The sequence below is a fragment of the Mobula birostris genome, chromosome 13 (genome assembly GCF_030028105.1).
Source record: "Mobula birostris isolate sMobBir1 chromosome 13, sMobBir1.hap1, whole genome shotgun sequence".
NCBI lineage: Eukaryota > Metazoa > Chordata > Chondrichthyes > Myliobatiformes > Myliobatidae > Mobula > Mobula birostris.
The window spans coordinates 103734388-103759807 of record NC_092382.1 but is presented as its reverse complement, the minus strand read 5'-3'; the positions used below and the strand labels follow the sequence as shown (position 1 = coordinate 103759807).

Genomic DNA, 25420 nt, shown 5'->3' with positions numbered 1-25420 from the left:
TGCTTGTCTCACAGAGAGGAATGTTTTTGTGTCACGGTCAGAGACATGTCATTGCGACGGTGGTTGTAACAGTGTCAGGCTGAGGTGTTCTGGTATCACGCTAAGAGGTTTGCCTGTGTCAGAATGAGGTGTGTGTAATTGCCTCTGTGAGCGGTGCATCGGCGTTATGTTGAGCGGTGATACTGTCTCGGTCAGGGGTGTTACAGTGACTTCTGAGTCTTTGTCTCGAGGCGGTGAGGATCACGTCGAGGAGCGTGAATGTGTCACAGTGTACGGTACCTCAGTGTCACAGTGAAAACCGTGTCGGGGTCATTTTGAGGTGTGTTTCGCTGTCGCCTTGAGGAGTTTATCAGTAACACGGTCAGTGGGAATGTCGATGTTACAGTGAGGGGTACATTGCGGTCAGTGTGACTGCCACGGGTGTGTCACGGCGATGTTCCGTGTCCGTGTTGCGGTTAGGAGTGTATCTGTGTCTCGTTGAAGGTCGTGACCCTGATACGGTGACTGAATTGTTCACGTTCTGGTGAATGGCGTGCCGGTGTCAGGGTGAGTCTTAATTGTGTTACGGTGAAGGCTATGTCTTTATCATGGTTATAAGCCATATGACCATAAGACAAAGGAGCAGAAGTCGGCCATTCGGCCCGTCGAGTCTGCTCCGCCATTTTATCATGAGCTTTACCATTCTCTCATTTAGTCCCTCTCCCCCGCCTTCTCACCATAACCTTTGATGCCGTGGCTACTCAGATACCTATCAATCTCTACCTCCACTGCCGCCCGTGGCAACAAATTCCGTAGACTCACCACCCTCTGGCTAAAAAAAAAAAATCTTTGCATACAACAGGAATTCTGCAGATGCTGGAAATTCAAGCAACACATATTAAAGTTGTTGGTGAACGCAGCAGGCCAAGCAGCATCTGTAGGAAGAGGTGCAGTCGATGTTTCAGGCCGAGACCCTTCGTCAGGACTAACTGAAGGAAGAGTGAGTGAGGCATCTCTGTTTTGAATGGGCGCCCTTCAATCCCTAAATCATGCCCTCTCGAACTAGACTCCCCCATCATGGGACACAACTTTGCCACATCCACTTTGTCCATGCCTTTGAACATTCGAAATGTTTCTATGAGGTCTCCCCTCATTCTTCTAAACTCCAAGGAATACAGTCCAAGAGCGGACAAGCGTTCCTCATATGTTAACCCTCTAATTCCCAGAGTTATTCTAGCAAATCTTCTCTACACCTTCTCCAACGTCAGCACATCCTTTCTCAAATAAGGAGCCCAAAACTGCCCACGGTACTCAGATTGATGTCTCACCAGCGCCTTATAGAGCCTCAACATCACATCCCTGCTCCTATACACTGTTCCTCCAGAAATCAATGCCAACATCACATTCGCCTTTTTCACCACGGACTCAACCTGGAGGTTAACCTGAAGGGTACCCTGTACGAGGATTCCCAAGTCCCGTTGCATCTCAGAACTTTGAATTCTTTCCACATTTATATAATACTCTGCCCGTTTATTTCTTCGGCCAAAGTCCATAACCATACACTTTCCAACATTGTATTTCATTCGCCACTTCTTTGCCTATTCTTCCAATCCATCCAAGTCTCTCTGCAGACTCTCCATTTCCTCAGCACTACCGGCCCCTCCACCTATTTTAGTTTCGACAGCAAACTTCGCCACAAAGCCATATATTCCATAATCCAAATCGTTGATGTACAATGTAAAAAGAAGCGGCCCCATCAAGGAACCCTGTTGAACACCACTGGTAACCGGCAGCCAACCAGAATAGGATCCCTTTACTCCCACTCTCTGTTTCCTGCCAATCAGCCAACGCTCTATCCACGTATATAACTTTCCCCTAATTCCATGGGTGCTCATCTTGTTAAGTAGCCTCATGTGTGGCACCTTGTCAAAAGCCTTCTGAAAATCCAAATATACAACTTTCTCTGCATCTCCCTTGTCTGCACTACCTGTAATTTCCTCAAAATATTTGAAATAGGTTTGTCAGGCTGGATTTTCCTTTAAGGAATGCATGCTGAGTTCTGCCTATCTTGTCATATGCCTCCAGGCACTCTGTAACCTCATCCTTGACAATCGACTCCAACAACTTCCCAAACACCGATGTCAAGCTAACATGTCTATAATTTCCTTTTTGCTTCCTTGCCCCCTTCTTGAATAGCGGGGTGACATTTGCTATCTTCCAGTCCTCCGGAAGCATGCCAGAATCTATCGAGTTTTGAAAGATCATCGCTAGTGCCTCCGCAATCTCCACAGCTGCTTCCTTCAGAACACAAGGGTGCATTCCATCTGCTCCGGGAGATTTATCTACCTTTAGACTATTCAGCTTCCTGAGTATGTTCTCTGTCGTAATTGTGACTGCGCACACTTCTCTTCCCTGCCAGCCTTGAGTGTCCGTTATACTGCTGGTGTCTTCCTCAGTGAACACTGATGCAAAATACTCGTTCAGCTCCTCCGCCATCTCCTTATCTCCCATTACAATTTCACCAGCATCATTTTCTATCGGTCCTATGTCTACTCTCACCCGTATTTTGCTCTTTATATACTTGAAAAAGCTTTTAGTATACTCTTTGATATTATTTCCTAGTTTCCTTCCATAGTTAATCGTTTCCCTCTTAATGACCTACTTAGTTTCCTTTTGGAAGCTTTTAAACATTTCCCAACCCTCTATCTTCCCACTATTTTTTGCTTCCTTGTATGCCCTCTCCTTTGTTTTAACTTTGGCTTTGACTTCTCTTGTCAACCACGGTTGCATTCTTTTTCCATTCGAAAATTTCTTCTTTTTTGGAATACACCTGTCTTACCCCTTCCTCACTTCTCACATAAACTCTAGCCACTGCTGCTCTGCCGTCTTTTCCGCCAGTGTCTATTTCCAGTCAACTTTGGCTAGCTCCTCTCTCATGCCGCTGTCATTTCCTTTACTCCACTGAAATACTGACACATCGGATTTCGGCTTCTCTTTCTCAAATCTCACAGTGAACTCAATCATGTTATGATCACTGCCTCCTAAGAGTTCCCTCACCTCAATCTCTCTAATCACCTCCTGTTCATTACACAATACCCAATCCAGTACAGCCGATCCCCGAGTGGGCTCAACAACAAGCTGTTCTAAAAGCCATCTCGCAAACATTCTACAAATTCTCTCTCTTGAGATCCAGTGCCGACCTGATTTTCCCAATCCACTAGCATGTTAAAATCCCCCACAATTATCATAACACTGCCGTTCTGACAAGCCTTTTCTATTTCCAGTTGTAATTTGTAGTCCACAACTCTGCAGCTGTTTAGAGGCCTATAAATAACTGCCATCAGGGTCCTTTTACCCCTGAAATTTCTTAGCTCAACCCAAAAAAATTCTACACCTTTCGATCCTATGTCACCTCTTTCTAATGATTTAATATCATGCCTTACCAAGAAAGACACGCCTCCCCTTCTGCCTACCTTCCTAAACTTCCAACACACCGTGTTTCCTTGGACGTTCAGCTCAGATTTTATTTCCTTACTTCTACAAGGCTGCTTCTTCCTATACGTTCTGTCCTTGCTTTTAGCCAGAATATACTATTGTTGGGGACTCTAATGAGACTCTTGGAAAATCTTCCACTGTTATTTACCCGTCGCACTACATTATATGTGTTCCCAGTTTAAATTCTCTCACATCCCATTTTTGTGTTACGTTGTGGGGTTTATCGGTGTCACGGGGAGAGGACGATTTGTGTCAGGTTGAGGGCGATGTCGGTGTCACGGTGTGGGGCTTATCGTTACCAGGGTTTTGAGAGCATCGGTGTCAGAGTGCGGGGCGGGCGCGGCGTCACGTGGCGTGTCCCTGTCAGTGTGAGGGGAGTGAAGGTTCTCGGTGAGTGTGTGTCGCTCTGTGTCACGGCGAAGAACGTGTCGTCACAGTGGATGGCTCGTGTCAAATTGAGCGGTGTGCTGTTATCACGATGAGGGGTGAGTAGGCGAGCTGTGAGGGGCGTGTCGGTGTCACGATGGGGGATGTATTGTTTTGACGGCGACCCTTATGTAGGTGATGCGGTGAGCGTTGGTGTCACGATAAGGGACGAGTCGGTTTGAAAATGAGGAACGTGACTCTGTCATAGTGAGGGATGTGTCTGTGTCAAAGTGCGGGACTTGCGAGTGCCACGGCGAGGTGCGTGTCGGTGTTAGAGTGAATCGTTATTACAGTGGGGGTGTGTCGGTATCAGGTTGAGGGATTTGTGGTATTATGTTGACGGATGTGTTGGTGGGGTCGTGTCAGGGTCACGGTGAAGGATGTGTGGTAGTCATGGTCAGGGGCCCGTCAGTACCACAGTGAGGGGTGTGTTGGTACCGCAGTGAAGGCAGTTTCCCAGTAATGTTCGGAGTGTATCGCTGTTATAGTGGCCATTTTCATTTTCTGCGGTTTGGTCGTTACGACCGGTGTTAAACTCACCATGAACCCTCCAGCAGATACCCGTGATAATGAGGGTCGCTGTTAAAACGCAGATTAGCCATATGCTTGAGTCTGATCTGTCTCTCCCTGTGGGTCGTTCACTGACCATGTCGTCTGTGGAAAAATCGTTCCTCGACATTGTTAATTGTCATTTTCCCTGATCTATTCCACCCCTGATCGTCCCACTCTCTGAGTTCAAATCAGTCTCTCCCCTCCTGAAGAGCAGTGGACATAAATCACAGAAAAATACAGGCCCTTCGCTCACAATTCTGTGCTATACTAGTGAAATCCTTTCTGCCTTCGCAATCTCCATATCCCTCCAATCCAGTTAGATTCTCCCAGTCTACCTCTTGCCGTGGAGATTGGCCACAAGAATATTCTGTTCTAGCTCCACAACTCCTTTCAGCTTCCTGACTTTCACGCTGTTTCCCCTTTCCTAAACGATGCATCTAACTTCATCCCAATATGTCCTCCCGATCACCCCTCAGCTTTCCGAATGATCCTGTGTTCATCCAGTTCCAGTTCCAACTCCTCAACGCCGAGTGTTGGAAGCTGTATCCGGATGCACTTCTCACAGGTGAAGACGTCAGAGACACTTGAGGTCTTCCTGCATTCCCATGTCCTACAAGAGGAACATTCAATTCTGCAGCCAGGCATGCCTACTGTTCTAAAAGAGCAATTATAAAAAAGGAAACAGTAAAATAACGGAAAATACATCTATGTTCTTTCTCTCAACCGAGACTCTCCTCGCTGAATCATCGAAGAGCTAAAACCTCAAATCCCCACGATAGCACTGCCCACTCCAATTATTGGCTCTCGGCTTGCACCGGCCCTTTCTAATAAATTCCGGACCCTGATTGGTTGCTCTTCAAATGCTGATACTTCCTCTAATCGCTGCTTTTTAATGGCCACTCGCCGACCAGTGTGAGTGACACTTACTTGGCTCCTGATCTCTGCTTGGAGACACTGAAACCAGATATCTGTCTGACTTAGACACAGAGGGAGTCTCCCTCCATACCGTTCCATCTCCCTCACGGAGTCAGACAGAGAGTGAACCCCACTCCCCCCCACCCCCCACAACGATCCAGTGCAAAAGATCGTGGTTAGGCAAGTAATTAAGCTTCATCCACATTGTTCTATCACACACGTCCGGCTATAGACACAAAGAGAATCTCCCTCTTTCCCGTCCCTAATACATTCCCAGGGTCAGACAAAAATACTGCACAACGTCCTAACACACACACCCTGAGTTAGACACTGAGTAATGTTCTCTCCACACAGTCGCAACACGCACTATCAGGGTTCAGCCACAGAGGGGAGCTGCATCCACCGCGTCTCATAACACGCTATTCAGTTCAGATATTTTATGAATTCGCCCCCTTCCTCCTGCTCCATCGAGGCCCACGCTACCGGATTCAGAAAAAAAAAGAGTCGAAGCTCCCTCCCTCCCCTCTGCTCTGTGTGTGTGTGTGTGTGTGTGTGTGTGTTTGGGTGTGTGTAGTGTGTGTGTGTGCGTGTGTGTGGGGGAGGGGGGGCTGCGTGTGCGTGTGTGTGTGTGTATGTGTCTGTCTGTGTGAACGGATGGGCTGTGGAGAACTATAGTAACGGCGATATCGAGGAGCAGATCGGGAAATAGGTCCTCGAAAGGTGTAATAATAAATTTGTCGTGAAGGAGTTTTAATTTCCCAAATATCGATTGCCATCCCCTCAGAGCAAGCGGTTTAGAAGAGGGGTGGAGCTTGTTAGGTGTTTTAGGAAGTTTTCTTCACACAATACGGAGATAAGCCTACAAGAGGAGAGGCTGTACTTGTTTGGTATTGGGAAACTCACTTGGTCAGGTGTCAGATATCTCAGTGGGAGAGTCTTTTGGAGAGAGTCATCATAATTCCATCTCCTTTGCAATAGCATTGGAGAGAGATAGGAACAGACAAGTTAGAAAAGCGTTTAAAAAGTGTACGGGTAATTATGAGGCCATCATGCAGGAAAATGGAGGCTTAAATTGGAAACAGATGTTCTCAGGGAAAAGTCGGAGGCAATGTGGCAAATATCCAGGTGATATTTGTCTAGAGTTCTGCATATCTACGTTGCATTGAAACAGTGAAGTTATGGTAGGGTACAGGAACAGTGGCGTACAAAGGGTGCAATAATTCTCGAAAGAAGAAAAAAAAAGTTTCTCAAGGTTCACTGAGGTAGGAAATGTTAGAGATCCAGAAGATTACAAGGCTAATCTTGTAATCTTGAAGGCAGCATACATGAGGTTTAGGAAGCAGGGATCAGATGGGTTTATTGAGGAATATAGGGAAGCAAGAAAAGAGCTTATGAAGGGGATGAGAAGAGCAAGAAGGGGGCATGGGAAGGCCTTGGCTCGCAGGGTAAAGGAAAACCCCAAGACATTCTTCAACTATGTGAAGAAAAAAAGAATGACAGGAGTGAAGGTAGGACCAATTAGAGGTACAGGTGGGAAAACGTGCCTGGAGGCTGTGGAAGTGAGCGAGGTCCTCAATGAATACTTCTCTTCGGTATTCACCAATGAGAGGGATCTTGTTGATGGTGAGGAGAATATGAGTGAGTTTGATGTTCTGCAGCATGTTGATAATAAAGGAGAGGAGGTGTTGGAGTTGCTAAAATACATTAGGTTGGAAAAGTCCCCGGGGCCTGACGGAATATTCCCCAGGCTGCTGCACGAGACGAGGGAAGAGACTGCTGAGCCTCTGGCTAGGATCATTATGTCCTCGTTGTCCACCGGAATGGTACCGGAAGATTGGAGGCAGGCGAATGTTGTCCTTTTGTTCAAAAAACGGCATAAGGGATAGTCCAGTAATTATACACCAGTGAGTCTTACGTCTGTGGTGGGAAACCTGTGGAAAAGATTCTTAGATACGGGATCTTTGGGCATTTAGAGAATCATGGTCTGATCAGGGACAGTCATCATGGCTTTGTGAAGGGCAGATCGTGTCTAACAAGCCTGATAATGTTCTTTGAGGAGGAGACCAGGCATATAGATGAGGGTAGTGCAGTGGATGTGATCCATATGGATTTTAGTAAGGCATTTGACATGGTTCCACACGGTAGGCTTATTCAGAACATCAGAAGGCATAGGATCCAGGGAGGTTTGGCCAGGAGGATTTAGAATTGCCATGTCTGCAGAAGACAGAGCGCCGGGGTGTAGGGAGTACATTCAGCTTGGAGGATTGTGACCAGTGGTGTCTCACAAGGATCTGTTCTCGGACCTCTACCTTTCATGATGTTTATTAACGACCTGGATGTGGGGGTAGAAGGGTGGGTTGGCAAGTTTGCAGACGGCACAAAAGTTGGTGGTGTTGTAGAGAGTGTAGAGAGTGTAGAGGATTGTCGAAGATTGCAGAGAGACATTGATAGGATGCACAAGTGAGCCGAGAAGTGCCAGATGGTGTTCAAACCGGAGAAGTGTGAGGTGGTACCATTTGGAAGGGCAAACTCCAAGGCAGAGTGCAAAGTAAATGGCAGGATACTTGGTAGTGTGGAGGAGCAGAGGGATCTGGGGGTACATGTCCACAGATTCCTGAAAGTTGCCTCACAGGTGGATAGGATAGTTAAGGAAGCTTATGGAGTGTTAGCTTTCATAAGTCGAGGGATAGAGTTTAAGAGTCGCGATGTAATGATGCAGCTCTATAAAACTCTGATTAGGCCACACTTGGAGTACTGTGTACAGTTCTGGTTACCTCACTAGAGGAAGGATGTGGAAGCATTGGAAAGGGTACAGAAGAGATTTACTAGGATGCTGCCTGGTGTAGAGAGTATGCATTGTGACCAGAGATTAAGGGAGCTAGGGCTTTACTTTTTGGAGAGCAGGATGAGAGGAGACATGATAGAGGTGTACAAGATAATAAAAGGAATAGATAGAGTGGATAGCCAGAGCCTCTACCCCAGGGCACCACTGCTCAATACAAGAGGACATCGTTTTAAGGTAAGGTGTGGGAAGTTCAAGGAGGATATAACACGAACGTTTTTTACTCAATGGTGGTTGGTGCGTGGAATGCACTGCCTGAGTCAGTGGTGGAGGCAGATACACTAGTGAAGTTTAAGAGACTACTCCTCAGGTATATGTAGGAATTTAAGGTGGGGGCTTATACTGGAGGCAGGGTTTGAGGGTCGGCACAACATTGTGTTCCGAAGTGCCTATAATGTGCTGTAGTGTTCCATGTTCTATGTTCTAATCTATGTTCTAATAGGAAGCAGCTTAAGAAGGAAATTAGGAGAGCCAGAAGGGGCCATGAGAAGGTCTTGGCCTTCACGACTCAGGAAAACCCCAGGGCAATTCTACAAGTAGGTGAAGAGCAAGAGGGTAAGACGTGGGAGAATGGGACCTATCAAGTATGACAGTGGGAAAGTGTGTATGAAACCGGAGGAAATAGCATAGGTACTTAATGAATACTGTATTCAGTATTCACTGTGATTAAGATCTTGGTGATTGTCGTGATAAGTTACAGCAAACCGAAAAGCTTGTGCATTTATATATTAAGAAAGAGCGTGTGCTGGCGCGTTTTGAAATCATTAAGTTGGATAAGTCGCCGGGACCGGATGGGATGTACCCCAGGCTACTGTGGGAAGCGAGGGGGGAGATTTCTGAGTCTGTGGCGATGATCTTTGCATTAGCAATGGGCACGCGAGAGTTTCCAGAGGATTGGAGGGTTACAGATGTTGTTCCTTTATTCAGAAAGGGAGTATAGATAGTTCAGGAAATTATAGACCAGTGAGTCTTATCTAAGTGGTTGGTAAGTTAATGGAGAAGATCCTGAGAGGCAGGTTTTATGAATATTTGGAGTGGAATAATGTGATTAGGAGTAGTCAGCATGGCTTCATCAAGGGCAGGTCATACCTTACGAGCCTGATTGAATATTATGAAGATGTGACTAAACACGTTGATGAAGGAAGAACAGTAGATTTAGTGTATCTGAATTTCGGAAAGGCATTTGATAAGGTACACCATGCAAGGCATATTGAGAATGTAAGGAGGCATGGGATGCAAGGGGTCATTGCTTTGTGTCTACAGAACTGGCTTGCCCACAGAAGGCAAAGAGTGGTTGTACTCGAGTCATATTCCGCATGGAGGTCGGTCACCAGTGGAGTGCGTCAGGGATCTGTTCTGTGACCCTCAGTCTTCGTGATTTTTATAAATGTCGTTGATGAGAAAGTGGAGTAATATATTGGTAGGTTTCCTGATGACACAAATGTTGCTCTCTGGCAGAGGAAATGAAGGAGCTGCACAACGTGAGGGCGGTGTGGCGCGGCCTGCAGTCTGTGCTGCCCCCTAGTGTTCACACGGCAGAAGTCAAGATCTGCTGCGGTCGATTGAACATTATGGTAATGGATAGACAAGAAAGGGATAGACAAGAAGTAATGGAGCGTGTTTGAAAGAGCTCCTGAACTCCCTCTGTTGGGCTGACTTCCCAGCTTTTTTTTTTTTTTTTTTGCTGCTTCGATGAAGAATCAGTCAGTGTCGCCGTCCGCTTTCTGGACTTCTCTGAAATACCGATAACCCCCAACTTATGCTCTAATTGGAGATGAGAGTCAAACCATAGATGCCGATCAGCGCGCGTTGGTTTCCTGTAAACATCATTGTCCACATACCCATTAGTAGAGAGAGAAAGAGAGAGAGAGAGAGAGAGAGAGAGAGAGAGAGAGAGACGGAGAAAGAGAGAGAGAGAGAGAGAGAGAGAGAGAGAGAGAGAGAGAGAGAGAGAGACAGAGACGGAGAAAGAGAGAGAGAGAGAGAGAGAGAGAGAGAGAGAGAGAGAGAGAGCGAGAGAGAGAGAGAGAGACTGTGGGGAGTTCTTCATTTCCCTCGGATGGTGGGGGCTCACTTGTTCTCCATGTGTGTTTGTACCTTGGGATAAAATTCTCCCAGACAATAGGTGATCTGCATGAGAGACACATAGAAACATAGAAACATAGAAAATAGGTGTGATCTGCATGAGAGACACATAGAAACATAGAAACATAGAAAAGAGGTGCAGGAGCAGATCATTCGGCCCTTCGAACCTGCACCACCATTCAGAATGTTCATAGCTGATCATCCAACTCAGAATCCCGTACCTGCCTTCTCTCCATACCCCCTGATCCTTTTAGCCACAAAGCATATATCTAACTCGCTCTTAAATATCAGCAATGAACTGGCCTGAACTGCTTCTTGTGGCAGAGAATTCCAGAGATTGACCACTCTCTGTGTGAAGTAGTTTTTCCACATCTCGGTCCTAAAAGGCTTCCCCGTTATCCTAAAACTATTATCCCTCGTTCTGGACTTCCCCAACCGCGGGAACAATCTTCCTGCATCTAGCCTGTCAAAGTCCCTTTAGGATTTTACACATTTCAATAAGATCCCACCTCAATCGTCTAAATTCCAACGAGTGTAAGCCTCGTCGATCCAGTCTTTCATCACTTGAAATTCTTTCAGTCTTTCTTCATTCATTACATCTCTCTCCAATCCTCTTCTTCCACTCTTTTCTCCCTCCCTTCTCTCTCTATCTTCCTCCAACGTCCCTCTCATTTATCCCTCCGTCCTCTCTGCAGCACTCTCTCTGCTCCCTCTCATAATTATCGCTCCCTCCATGTCCCCCTCTCTCTCTCTCTCTCTTTCTTTTCCCCGTCAGGTCTCCCTCTGCTTTACTCCTTTCTCCCCTAATTTCCCTTCAAATATCCCCAACTATTTCCCCCCTCTCTATACCGATTCTCTCCTGCACCTGACCCTCAACCCGCCCCCCCCCTCCACTTTCTCGCGGCTCCCCCCTTTCTGTTGGCAGTCACCCATTTTTTCTCTCCGAACCCCCTTCCCAACCTCACAATCACAGCTCCTTCCACCGCTACTCTCCCCTCTGGAGAACACAAGCTCTCACACCCTGAATCTCCGCCCCCCTGCTCTCGGCCTGTCTCTTTATCAGCCCTTCCTCCGCTGTTTGCTGGCGCCGGTCTGACCCGGTGTCGACACGGCTTCCTCTGACAACATTTCGTTCCCCTTTCTGAGCTGAGAGCGCAGAGAATCCTCGACAAGATGGACGACAGAGAGACTTACATGAACGTGAAGTTCACAAAAACGGAGTCACGGTCTCCTTCACGAGGTGAGTGGAGCAGAGGGGCGGAGGGAGGGAGATTCACTCTGTGCCTGACCCCGGGAGTGTGTGACGGGACGGTGTGGAGGGAGATTCACTCTGTGCCTGACCCCGGGATTGTGTGATGGGACGGAGCGGAAGGAGATTCACTCTGTGTCTGACCCCGGGAGTGTGTGATGGGACGGTGTGGAGGGAGATTCACTCTGTGTCTGACCCCGGGAGTGTGTGATGGGACGGTGCGGAGGGACATTCATTCTCTGTCTGACACTGGGAGTGTGTGATACAACCGTGCGGAGGGAGATTCACTCTTTGTCTAACCCCGGGAGTATGTGATGGGACTGTGTGGAGGGAGATTCACTCTCTGTCTGACCCCGGGAGAGTGTGATACGACGGTGCGGAGGGAGCTTCACTCTGTGTGTGACCCCGGGAGTTTACGATGGGACTGTGTCGACGGAGATTCACTTTGTGTCTGACCCCGGGAGTGTGTGACGGGACGGTGTGGAGGGTGTCTCACTTTGTGTCTGACCCCGGGAGTGTGCGATCGGACTGTGTGGAGGGAGATTCACTCGGTGTCTGACCCCGGGAGTGTGTGACGGGACGGTGTGGAGGGTGCCTCACTCTGTGTCTGACCCCGGGAGTGTGTGACGGGACGGTGTGGAGGGTGTCTCACTTTGTGTCTGACCCCGGGAGTGTGCGATTGGACTGTGTGGGGGACTTCACACTGTGTCTGACCCTAGATGTTCTGGTCCTAGCTGAACCTGATTTATCGTGCGTTGAAATTAATTTCAAGACCGTTTCTGAGCCCCTGGTCCGGACAGATGGAGGTCAGTTTTTTCTTGGTTGGTTTGACTGTTTAGCTGATTTGTCCAATGCTGCCGAGAGATCTCAGGGCAGCGCATAGTTGACCCGAAAAAAAAAAGACGGGGGGAACGCGCGCGAAATGCGAGGAGGAGGGATCTCTCTTTGATGGTCGGTGAGGAGTGTTGCGCCCTTGGAGGGGCGGAATAGAGGGAGCGTTGTGGGATGCTTTGAGGAGAGATTGCTGTGGGAAGGGTCGGTGGGGAGAGATAGCATGGGATGTGCCGTGTGGAGGCAGGGGCAATGAGGAGCGAGCGCTGTGTGGCAGGGGTGGTGGAGATGAGATAGCGCCGCGTAGGGGTGTTGTGTGGGGACACAGTGGGAGCGCCGGTGAGAAAGGAGTGTTATAAAAACCTTAACCACTCTAAGCTCCGTCTTCTAACCCCACTCTCTTTTCCTTCTTTCCGCTTATCTCACCTCCCTCACCTTCTCTCACCTCATCTGCTCTCTGCCTGTCTCCCCTGCCCTTCTCTCACACAATTTCCCCTATTGTCCTGTTGTCTTCGCATTCTCCCATTACCCCATCTCTTTTCCGTCTTTCCTTTATCACAGTCATCGTCTCCACCACTCTCGACCCCCCCCCGCAATCTATCCCTCTCTCTCTGCTCACTCTCAACCCTCCCCCGTCCACCCCTCCCGTTCTTCCCACCCCTCTCTATCCCTAAGTTTACCTCTGATCTCCCCTCCACGCCTTGTCCTCCTCTATATCCACCCCTCTCTCGCGCTCCACGACGCTCTTCCTACTGCTCTGTCCCCGCTCTCTGCAAATGTCCTCTTCTCTCTTCTCCATCCCTCTCCCTTCTCCTACCCCTTGTTTTCATCTCTCACACGTCTCACTCCGCTCTCACCCAACACACTCTCCCCCTGTACCCCTCTCCTTTCTCTTTCCCCATTCTTTCTCTCGTATTTCCTCCCCAATGCCCACATCGCGGTCTCCTCTCTGTCCATTGTTTTTGCCTTTTCTCTATATCCACGTCTCTGTCCTGTCATTCCCCTTCTCCCTCACCATCTCTCTCACTTTCTAACTCCTTCTCTCCCCTCACTTAACCCTCTCTCTTTCTTGCCTCGCACCCGCTCTCTTCTGTCTCTCCCCAACTCCCTCCCCCATTCTCTACCGCTCTCACTCTGTCCCTCATCTGACTGTCTGACTCTCTCTCCCAGCCGGTCTGAACTCGACCTACTCAGAGCTGAACTTTCGGAAAGAGGAACCCCGCATCGATGAGGACGAAGATCCTCCCATTGCATCGGAGCCCGGCGGGCTGTCACCCACTGCAAGTACAGGTCAGGGTTCGTAGAAATGACGTCATTTAACGGGGTCACGTGTCATGCACCAGAGTGACCAAGTTTCTGATGCATCTGCTTCGACCGCTTCCTCTATCAGCTAGTTGTACATACTGACCACCATCTGGGTAACAAAACGTTGTCACTCGGCACCCCAGTTAAATCCCTTTCTCCACTCTCATTAGACCTGTGCGGTCCGATCCTCGATTCTCCAAGTGTATGGTACATAACTGTACACAGTTGTCATCTTTGCATCATCAATGGGGACGGGAGAGGTCCTAGAGGATCGGAGGGTTGAGGATGTTGTTCCTTTATTCAGTAAGGGGAGCCGACATAGCCCAGGAAATTATAGACTACTGCGTCTTACCTCAGTGGTTTGTAAGCTGATGGAGAAGATCCTGAGGCAGGATTTATTAATATTTGAGGAGGTATAATATGATTAGGAATAGTCAGCATGGCTCAGTCAAGGCCAGGTCTTGCCTTACGAGTCTGATTAAATTTTTTGAGGATGTGACTTAACACACTGATGAAGGAAGAGCAGCCGATGTAGTCTATATGGATTTCAGCAAGGCATTTGATAAGGTACCCCATGCAAGGCTTATTGAGAAAGTAAAGAGGCATGGGATCCTTGGGGACATCGCTTTGTGGATCCAGAACTGTATTGCCCGAAGAAGGCAAAGAGTGGAACTGAATTTAGGAGCCGAGAGATAATGTTGTAGCTATATAGGACTCTGCTCAGACCCCACTTGGAGTACTGGGCTCATTTCTGGTCACCTCACTACAGGAAGGATATGGGCGCCACAGCAGGGATGCAGAGGAGATTTACAAGGATGTTGCCTGGATTGGGGAGCATGCCTTATGAGAATAGGTTGAGTGAACTCGGTCTTTTCTCCTTGAAGCGACGGAGGATGACAGGTGACCGGACAGAGATGTACAAGGTGATTAGAGGCATTGATCGTGTGGATAGTCAGAGGCTTTTCTCCAGGGCTGAAATAGTTGCTACAAGAGGACACAGGTTTAGGGTGCTTTGGGGTAAGTGCAGAGGAGATGTCAAGGGCATGTTTTTTTTTACTCAGAGAGTGGTGAGTGCGTGGAATGGGCTGCCGAGTGTGGGAAGCCTAGTAATTTCTATGGAAAGGACATGATCGGCAAAACTCTCGGGGCCTGTATTGTGCTGTAGGTTTTCTGTTTCTATGCTCCTATCTCATCCGGTCCCGGCGATTTATCCAACTTGATGCTTTCCAAAAGCTCCAGTACATCCTCTTTCTTAATATCTCCCTGCTCAAGCTTTTCAGTGTGCTGCAAGTCATCACTACAATCACCAAGATACTTTTCCATAGTGAATACTGAGGTAAAGTATTCATTAAGAACCTCTGCTATTTCCTCCGGTTCCATACATACTTTCCGACTGTCACAATTGACAGGCCCTATTCTTTCACTTCTTATCCTCTAGCTCTTCACATATTTGTAGAATGTCTTGGGGCTTTTCTTACTCCTGCCCGCCAAGGCCTTCGCATGGCCCTTTCTGGCTCTCCTAATTTCCTTCTTAAGCTCCTTCCTATTAGCCTTATAATCATCTTGATCTCTAACATTACCTAGCTCTAGAAGCATAGAAACATAGAAAATAGGTGCATGAGTAGGCCATTCGTCCCTTAGAGCCTGCACCGCCATTCAGTATAATCATGGCTGATCATCCAACTCAGAACCCTGTACCTGCCTTCTTTCCATACCCGCTGATCCCTTTACCCACATGAACCATAGCTAACTCCCTCTTAAATATGGACAATCAACTGGCCTCAAATGTTTCCTGTGACAGAGAATTCCACAGATTCACCACTCTCTCTGTGAAGAAATTTTCCCTCATATCGGTCCTAAAAGGATTCTCCTTTATCCTTAAACTGCAACGCCTCGTCCTGGACTTGCTCAACATCGGGAACAATCTTCCTGCGTCCAGCCTGTCCAAACCCTTTAGAATTTTATACGTTTCAATAAGATCCCCCCTCAATCTTCTAAATTCCAAGAGTATTAGACCAGTCGATCCAGTCTTTCATCATATGAAAGTTCTGCCCTCCCAGGAATCAATCTGGTGAACTTTCTTTGTACTCCCTCTATGGCAAGAATGTCTTTCCTCAGATTAGGGGACCAAAACTTCACACAATACTCCAGGTGTGGTCTCACCAAGGCCCTGTACAGCTGCAGTAGTACCTCCCTGCTCCTGTACTCGAATTGTCTTGCTATGAATGCCAGCATACAATTCGCCTTTTTCACTGCCTGCGGTACCTGCATGCCCACTTTCAATGACTGGTGTATAATGACACCAGGTCTCGTTGCACCTCCCCTTTTCCTAATCGGTCACCATTCATTTAATAAACGGCTTTCCTGTTTTTGCCACCAAATTGGATAACCTCACATTTATCCACATTAAATCACAGCTGCCATGCATTTTCCCACTCATGCAACCTGTCCAAATCACCCTGCATCCTCTGAGCATCCTCCTCACAGCTAACACTGCCGCCCAGCTTCGTGTCATCCGCAAACTTGGAGATGTTGCATTTAATTCCCTCGTTTATGTCATTAATATATATTGTAAACAACTGGGGTCACAGCACTGAGCCTTGCGGTACCCCACTAGTCACTGCCTGCCATTCTGAAAAGGTCCCGTTTATTCCCACTCTTTGCTTCCTGTCTGCCAAACAATTCTCTATCTACATCAATACCATACCTCCAATACCGTGTGCTTCAAGTTTGCCCACTAATCTCCTGTGTGGGACCGTGTCAAAAAAATTTACAAATCCAAATACACCACAACCACTGGTTCTCCCCTATCTACTCTACTAGTTACATCCTCAAAAAATTCTATCAAATTCTTCAGACATGATTTTCCTTTTACAAATCCATGCTGACTTTGTCCGATGATTTCTCCACTTTCCAAATGTGCTGTTATCACACCTTTGATAAATGACTCTAGCATTTTCCCCACCACCGATGTTAGGGTAACCGTTCTAAAATTCCCCGGTTTCTCTCTCCCTCCTTTTTTTAAAAAGAGGGGGTTACATTAGCCACCCTGCAATCGTCAGGAACTAGTCCAGAATCTAAAGAGTCTTCTGATAGTGTGCCGCACATGAGGCCGCTTAACAAGACAGGGACCCATGGTGTTACTGGTAAGAGAGCAGATTGGCTGACTGGCAGAAGGAAAAGAGTGGGAATAAAGGGAGGGGTTTCCTGGTCAGCGGCCGGCGACTAGTGGTGTTCCACAAAGGTTCTGTGTTGGGACCGCTTCTTTAATCCTGCCCGCCAAGGCCTTCTCATCTTCCTTTCTGGCTCTCCTAATTTCCTTCTTAAGCTTCTTCCTTTTAGCCTTATAATTTTCTCGATGTCTAACATTATCTAGCTCGCGAAAACATTTATAAGCATTTATTTTCTTCTTGACTAGATTTATTACAGTCTTTGTACACCAGTTTTCAAAGTCCCATGTAGCTATCCAGAATTCACTTAAGTAAAACCCTATCGTTTCCGCCTCCACTATCGCCGCCGGGAGACCATTCCACGCACTCACCACACTCTGCATTAAAACAAACTTACCTCTAAAATTTCCTCTGTTCCTGTTTCCAAGCACCTCTAAACTGTGCCCTGTCGTGCTAGCCATTTCATCCCTTTGGAAAAGCTTCTGATTATCCACACGATCAATGCCTCTCATTAACCTGAGTTCCTCTATCAGGTCAACCCTCGTCCTCCGTCGCTCCAAGGCGAAAAGGCCAAGTTCACTCAACCTATTCTCATAAGGCATGCTCCCCAGTCCAGACAACATCCTTGTTAATCTCTGCACCCTTTCTATGGTTTCCACGTCCTTCCTGTTGTAAGGTGACGAGAACTGAGCACAGTATTCCAAGTACGGTTGACCAAGGCTCTACATAGTTGCAACATTACCTTCGGCTCCTAAACTCAGTGCCACTAATAATGAAGGCCAATGCACCGTATGCCTTCTTAACCACAGAGTCAACCTGCGTAGCAGCTTTGAGTGTCCTTTGGACTCGGACCCCAGATCCCTCTGATCCTCCACACTGCCAAGAGTCTTGCCATTAATGATATATTCTGCCATCGTATTTGACCTTCCGAAATTAGCCACCTCACACTTACCTGCTTTGAACTCCATCTGCCATTTCTCAGTCCAGTTTTGCATCCGATCAATATCCCACAGTAACCTCTGACAGACCTCCACGCTATCCATAACACCTCCAACCTTTGTGTCAACAGCAAATTTGCTAACTCATCCCTCCACTTCCACATGGTGGTCATTTATAAAAATATTACAAAGTTTTTTGAACCTTTCGTAAGCTCCTCTTTTCTTCTTGACTAGATTTACAACAGCCTTTGTACACCACGGAACTAGTACCTCACCATTCTTTCCATGTCTCATTGGAACGTACGTACTCAGAACCCCACGCAAATATGCCCTGAACATTTGCCAACTTTCTTCCGTACGTTTCCCCGAGATCACCTGTTTCCAACTTATCTTCAAAATTCCTGCCTGAAACCCTCATATTTCTCTTACTCTAATTAAACATTTCCCAAATTCGTCTGTTCCTATCCCTCTCCAATGCTGTGGTAAAGGAGATAGAATTGTGATCACTATCTCGGAAATGCTCTCCCACTGAGAGACCTGACACCTGGCCAGGTTAATTTCCCAATATCAGATAAAGTACAGCCTCTCCTATTGTAGGCCTATGTACATATTATGTCAAGAAACACTACTGAACACACCTAACAAATCGTACCCCATCTAAACCCCTCACTCCAGGGATATGTCAATCATTGTTTTGGGCAATTCAAATCTCCTACCACAACAACCCTGCTATTATTGCTCCTTTCCAGAATCCGTCTCTGTATCTTCTCCTCGATGTCCCTGTTAATATTGGGTGGTAGATAAAAAAAAAAACACCCATTAGAGTTATTGATCCCTTCCTATTCATAACTTCCACTCACATAGATTCCGTAGACAACCCCTCCATGACTTCCTCCTAATCTGCAGCCGTTACCCTATCTCTGATCAACGGCCACGCACTGAACTATTTTGCCTCGCTCCCTGTCCTTCCTGAAACATATACAACCTGGCACCTGAAGTAGCCATTCCTGCTCCTGCACCATCCAACTCTCTGCAATGGCCACAACATCGTAGTTACGAGTTCTGATCCTTGCTCTAATCTCCTCCGCTTTATTCACAATGCACCTCACATTAATTTTGACACATCTCAACCCATTGGTCAGAGCGCGTCCCTTCTCTATCATCTGCCTATCCTCCATTTAGCACTTTCCCCATGTTTTCTCTGTTTGTGAGCAAACCTTTGTTTCCTGCATCACTTCAGTTTGGTTCTCAACCTCCAGCAATTCCAGTTTAAACTCTCCCCAATAGTCTTAGCAAACCGTTCCGCAGAATATTGGGCCCCCTCGGATTCAAGTGCAACCCTTCATTTTTGTGCATTTTACACCTGCCCCAGAAGAAGTTCCAGTGGTCCGGAAGTATAAATCACTGCCCCCAGCTCCAATCCCTCAGCCACTCAGTTATCCTCCACCTCATTTCATTCCTATACTCACTGTCACGTGGCGCAGGGAGTAATCCCGGCATTACTACCTTTGAGGTCCTGTTTCTCAACTTCTTTGTGAAGTTAAGAAATGGCAAGGTTAAAAAGACACTAATAGCAGGTATATACGGGCCTCCAAACAGCAGCCGGGATGTGGACTCCACGTTACAGCTAGTAATAGAAAGAAAGCATGTGGGAGAGAATTGTCAGGATATTCATGAGGGATTTCAATATTAAAGTGGGGAAGTCAGGGAGGTACTGGATCACAGGAGAGGCTGTTTATAGAATGCCCACGGGATGGCTTTTTGGATCAACTTGTCCATAAGCCCATCAGAGGATCAACTGTTTCAGACTGGGTGCTGTGTAATGAACCTGAGGCGATTAAGTTCAGTTTCAAATTTGAAAAGCAGAATTTGGTGTCAGGTGTGTCAATATTTCAGAGGAGCAAATGAAATTACAGTGGCATGAGAGAGGAAGTGTCCGAAGTCGATTGGAAAAGTAAGCTAGATGGATCGACGGTAGAGCAGAATTGGATGAAATTCCCACAACAAGTATACTTGGTAGTGTGGAGGAGCAGAGGGATCTCGGGGTACATGTCCACAGATCCCTGAAAGTTGCCTTACAGGTGGATAGGGCAGTTAAGAAAGCTTATGGGGTGTTAGCTTTCATAAGTCGAGGGATAGAGTTTAAGAGTCGCGATGTAATGATGCGCTCTATTAAACTCTGGTTAGGCCACACTTGGAGTACTGTGTCCAGTTCTGGTCACCTCACTATAGGAAGGATGTGGAAGCATTGGAAAGGGTACAGAGGAGATTTACCAGAATGCTGCCTGGTTTATGAAGTATGCATTATGATTAGAGATTAAGGGAGCTAGGGCTTTACTCTTTGGAGAGAAGGAGGATGAGAGGAGACATAATAGAGGTGTACAAGATAATAAGAGGAATAGATAGAGTGGCTAGCCAGCGCCTCTTCCCCAGGGCACCACTGCTCAATACAAGAGGACATGGCTTTAAGGTCAGGGGTGGGAAGTTCAAGGTGGATATTAGAGGAAGGTTTTTTTTACTCAGAGAGTGGTTGGTGCGTGGAATGCACTGCCTGAATCAGTGGTGGAGGCAGATACACTAGTGAAGTTTAAGAGACTACTAGACAGGTATATGGAGGAATCTAAGGTGGAGGCTTATATGGGAGGCAGGGTTTGAGGGTCGGCACAACATTGTGGGCCGAAGGGCCTGTGCTGTGCTGTACTATTCTATGTTCTATGTTCTATACCGATTTGGATACTGTTGCGGCGTTTGACTGACCTGGGACACGCTGAGGCAGCCGGATCTCTGGCACTGAGTCTGGTTCTGCAGTGCAGAAGGGAGGGTGGAAAAAGATGAGAGCGGTAGTGATAGGGCACACGATAGATAGCCGTACAGAAAAGAGATTCTGTTGACGTGACAGAAATTCCCGGATAGTTTGCTGCCTCCTGGGTGCCAGGGTCAGGGATGTCTCTGATCGCTTGCACAGCATTCTAAAGTGGGAGGGTGAACAGCCAGAAGTCATGGTGCACATCGGTACCAATGACGTAGGAAGAAAGAGTCAGAAGGTCCTGAAGTGTGAGTATAGAGAGCTTGGTAGGAAGTTAAAAAGCAGGACCTCAGGGGTGGTAACGGATGCTCTGGCGGATTAACACGTGGCTGAGGAACTGGTGTAAGGGGCAGAGTTTCAGATTTCAGTAACAGTGGGACATCTTCTCGGGCAGGAGGGACCTGTACAAGAGAGATGGGTTACACTTGAACTTCAAGGGGAACAATATCCTTGCAGGGAGGTTTGTTAGTGCTGTTGGGGAGGGTTTAAACCTGATTTGCAGGGATATGGGAACCAGAGTGCCAGAGCAGATCGTGGAGCTGGGGTGAAAAAAAAAATGATGTTAAAAGTTCATACAAAGTCACAAATAGAAGGTTTCAGTAGGATAGTAGGGGAGATTCAAACAAGCGGACATGACTTGAGAGTTAGGGTGCAAAAGTTCACGGCAAACACGGGGGTGGGGGGACGTCTTTACTCAGAGGGTGGTGGCTCTGTGGAACGAGCTTCCAGTAGAAGTGGTGTAGGCAAGTTCGATATTGTCATTGAAAGAACAATTGGACAGGTATATGGACAGGAAACGTATGGAGGGCTATGGGCTGAGTGCATGTTGGTGGGAATAGGTGAGAGTAAGCGTTCGATACGGACTAGAAGGACCGATATGGCCTCTTTCCTTGCTGTAATTGATCTATGGTTATATGGCTACATGTGTGTGGTGGTAATAATCTTCGGAGGTGTGCCTATTTTACGGATGACACCAAGATAGGTGGAGGAGCAGGAACTGTTGAAGAAACGGAAAAGTTACAGAGGGACATGGTCAGTTCTGGAGAGTGGGCAGGGAAATGCCAGATGAGATAGTATGTTGAGAAATTGTAGCGGAAAAGGAATACTCGGACCCGGAGGGAGAGTGCCGTCGAATATTCTTTATTCGTCACATGATATCATGGGGAGCCTAGAACCGAAAAGCGGGATCCTGGAGCTCCCTCAAACAAGGAAACTCAGTCATATTTATACATCAGTGGGACGTGACGAGAGACACATAGTTGGATTTTTTTTTACTGAAGTAAAGGTCACGTGCCTCAGGACATTGTACGACCAGATAATTCCTTATTTGAACCTTCGTCGAGCATTTCCAGAGAATGCTACAGAATAGGGAAGTAACAAAAATATGTTCTTGAGCAGCAACACATTTTCCTTAAGTGTTAGTTCTCAAAAAACATATGAGCCCAGCTGACTCAACCGCAGGCATATGAAAATTCTCAGAAAAAAAGGTACAGATGCAGTTATTTTTATAACTCGGTTGCAGGGCACAGTTCAGTTACACAGAGTACATTAGTTACAGTTAAACTATTGTGGACTTTGAATGCACATTTTAAAACAAATCATTAGCCCCCAATGCCCAATACAATGCAAGGTCTTGATATTTTCTTCCACTGTTCCCTCCTTGTTAATCTTCTAGATTAACACTCCTTACTGGGGTACTGCATCCTCCTCCTCATCAGGGAGCTCAGAAGGGGAAGAGACTCTCCTTCCCTGGGTACAGCTCTGCACCCCACCAATGTTCCTTGCTGTCCTTTCATCCTTTGGGGTACCATAGAGACCTTCTGAGGGCCAGACAAGGCTACCTTCATTAAATGATAACAGCAGAATTGCAATGCTGCACATACACAACACCCTAAACACATATCATCGCGACTGCAACTATTCCATGCGTTACCCAGCCTCGCCAGCCAGAAAACCAACCCTTTATTATCTCCCACCAATTTTTCCCCGGACCAAGATTCTTGAACAGTTTCTCTATCTTCCTAATGTCCTCTATCTTCACCTTTATGTGCTGATCAGTTATATTTTCAGAGGCATCGGGGATACAGGTGCAACATTAGTTCCCTAGTAACGCACAGACCCCTCCTTCTTAGGCTAATACTTCTTCTCCACTTTCCTGTTTCTTTGTATTTGCTTCCCACGCTGTTAGGTAATCAATCAATCCCACCCCCAATATGATTATCGCCCCTACTTCCTTCATATGAGTCCTCTATTGAGCATATATTTTGTTAATAATCTGTCACCATGTATATAACATGAGGTGCAGGTTAAAATAAATTTATGTTCCGGTCTCTCACTAACACTTTGTTCTTGGTTCTCAGAGCCGTTCCTCTCTCTCTCTCTGGGAAGATTTGACCTGTTCGGTATTTTATTTCCTCCCTGTCGTAGTGAAACCTGCGCCTGCTGACATGTGTTCAGTCTGGTCTCTTCTTCACCTTAACGGCTGTATGGGTCTTCATCCACCTGGGAGAGAAAGAGTCTTTATTTACCGATCTCTCATTTATTCTGTCTACCGGCTTAATGGATGCATGTTACCTTCAGTTAAAGGTGCCTGGGTTAATTGGACCCTCTCATACAATTTCCCTGCCCCCTGACGCAATGCTTGTGCGTATTTTAGTGTTTTCTTATCATTGTATATTAGCACTATTTTTTTCTGGTGTCATGGGAGGCTCAGTTCCTGCTGTCATAGGCAGCCCCATCAATATTTAATGAGGGGTAAGTCTTGTATTTCTATCCTTCTGATTTCACATCGTGTACATTACTAAGGGCATTGCCTCTTGCCGTCCGAGACCGTTTTGCTGACAAACATTTGTCAAAGTCGCTTTTATTTCCCTTTTTGCTCTTTCCACCATACCTGAGGGCTGAGGCTGGTAGGGGATTTGCAATTTCTAATGGAACCCCAAGGCTTCCTACAGTCCCTGTGCTAATTTATTTGTAAAATGGGCTCCCCAGTCGCTATTTACCCTAGGGGAATTCCAAACCTAGGTATAATTTCTTTCATAAATATGTTCACCACAGTTCTGACATCATTCCTCCCAGTTGGATAGGCCTCCTCCCATCTGAAAACCATGTCCACGATTACCAATTAATACTTAAACCTCCGTTTAGCAGGCATATGTACAAAGTTAATTTGCAGGGCCGTTTAAATAAGGGTGTGCAACCTGATCAGCGATGGATCCAAGGGGACATCGCTTTGTGGATCCAGAACGGGCTTGCCCACAGGAGGCAAAGAGTGGTTGCAGACCGGTCATATTCTGCATGGAGGTCGGTAACCAGTGAAGTACCTCATGGCTCTGTTCTGGGATCCTTACAGATCCTGACAGATCAGCCATGATCACAGTGAATGGAGGTGCTAGCACGATGGGATGAAGGGCGGACTCTTGCACCTATTATCTATTGTCTATTGTCTATTGTCTTACTCTTCGTGATTTTTATACATGACCTGGATGAGGAAGTGGATGGGTGAGTTAGTAGGTTTGTTGATGACACAAACTTCGGAGGTGTTGAGGATAGTGTAGATTGCTGTCAGAGGTTACAACGGGACATTGATAGGATGTCAAACTGGGCTGAAAAGTGGCAGATGGAGTTTACCCCACATTAGTGTGTGATGGTTTATTTTGGCAGGTCAAACATCACGGCAGGATATAGCATTGTTTGTAAGAGTCTTGGCTGTGTGGAGGATCAAAGAGATCTTGGGGTCCGAGTCCATCGGACATTCAAAGCAGCTGCTCAGGTTGACTCTGTGGTTAAGGAGGCGTACGGTGTATTGGCCTTCAACAATCGTGGAATTGAATTTAGGAGCCGAGAGATAATGTTTTAGCTATATAGGACTCTGGTCAGACCCCACTTGGAGTACTGGGCTCATTTCTGGTCATCTCACTACAGGAAGGATATGGAAACCACAGGAGGGGTGCAGAGGAGATTTGCAAGAATGTTGCCTGGATTGGGGAGCATGCCTTATGAGAATAGGTTGAGTGAACTCGGCCTTTTCTCCTTGGAGCGACGGAGGATGACAGTTGACCTGACAGAGATGTATAAGGTGATGAGAAGCATTGATCGTCTGGATAGTCAGAGGCTTTTCCCCAGGGCTGAAATGGTTGCCACAAGGGGACACAGGTTTAGGGTGCTGGGGAGTAGCTACAGAGGAAATGTCAGGGGCATGTTTTTTACTCAGAGAGTGGTGAGTGCGTGGAATGGGCTGTCTAGTATGGGTAAGCCTGGTAATTTCTACGGTAGGGACATGTTCGGCAAAACTTTAAGGGCCTGTATTGTGCTGTTGGTTTTCTGTTTCTATGCTCCTATCTCATCCCGTCCCGGCGATTTATCCAACTTGATGCTTTCCAAAAGCTCCAGCACATCCTCTTTCTTAATATCTCCATGCTCAAGCTTTTCAGTCTGCTTCAAGTCATTACTACAGTAACCAAGATTCTTTTCCACAGTGAATACTGAAGTAAAGTATTCATTAAGTACCACTGCTATTTCCTCCGGTTCCATACACGCATTCCCACTGTCACACTTGACAGGCCGTGCTCTTTCACGTCGAATCATCTTGCTCTTCACATATTTGAAGAATGTCCTGGTGGGTTCCTTAATCCTGCCCGCCAAGGCCTTCTCATGGCCCCTTCTGTGTCTCCTAATTTCCCTCTTAAGCTCCTTCCTATTTGCCTTATAATCATCTGGATCTCTAACATTACCTAGCGCTAGAAACATGGAAACATAGAAAATAGGTGCAGGAGTAGGCCATTCGTCCCTTCCAGCTGCACCGCCATTCAGTACAATCATGGCTGA

General features: G+C 46.9%; 2 protein-coding genes across 2 annotated transcripts in view; one reads left to right on the top strand and one right to left on the bottom strand.

Moving 5' to 3' along the window:
* Window positions 1-25420, bottom strand: part of LOC140207251 (C-type lectin domain family 7 member A-like) — a 37964-nt gene that overhangs the window by 8213 nt on the left and 4331 nt on the right. Inside the window, exon 2 of the mRNA XM_072275695.1 lies at window positions 4441-4554. Coding sequence (XP_072131796.1) covers window positions 4441-4554 — 114 coding nt within the window. The remainder of the gene's footprint in view (window positions 1-4440; window positions 4555-25420) is intronic.
* Window positions 11262-25420, top strand: part of LOC140207250 (killer cell lectin-like receptor subfamily B member 1B allele C) — a 119574-nt gene continuing 105415 nt past the window's right edge. The window contains exons 1-3 of the mRNA XM_072275694.1: window positions 11262-11534; window positions 12278-12349; window positions 13545-13664. Of these exons, the coding sequence (XP_072131795.1) occupies window positions 11468-11534; window positions 12278-12349; window positions 13545-13664 (259 nt within the window). The 5' untranslated portion in view covers window positions 11262-11467. The remainder of the gene's footprint in view (window positions 11535-12277; window positions 12350-13544; window positions 13665-25420) is intronic.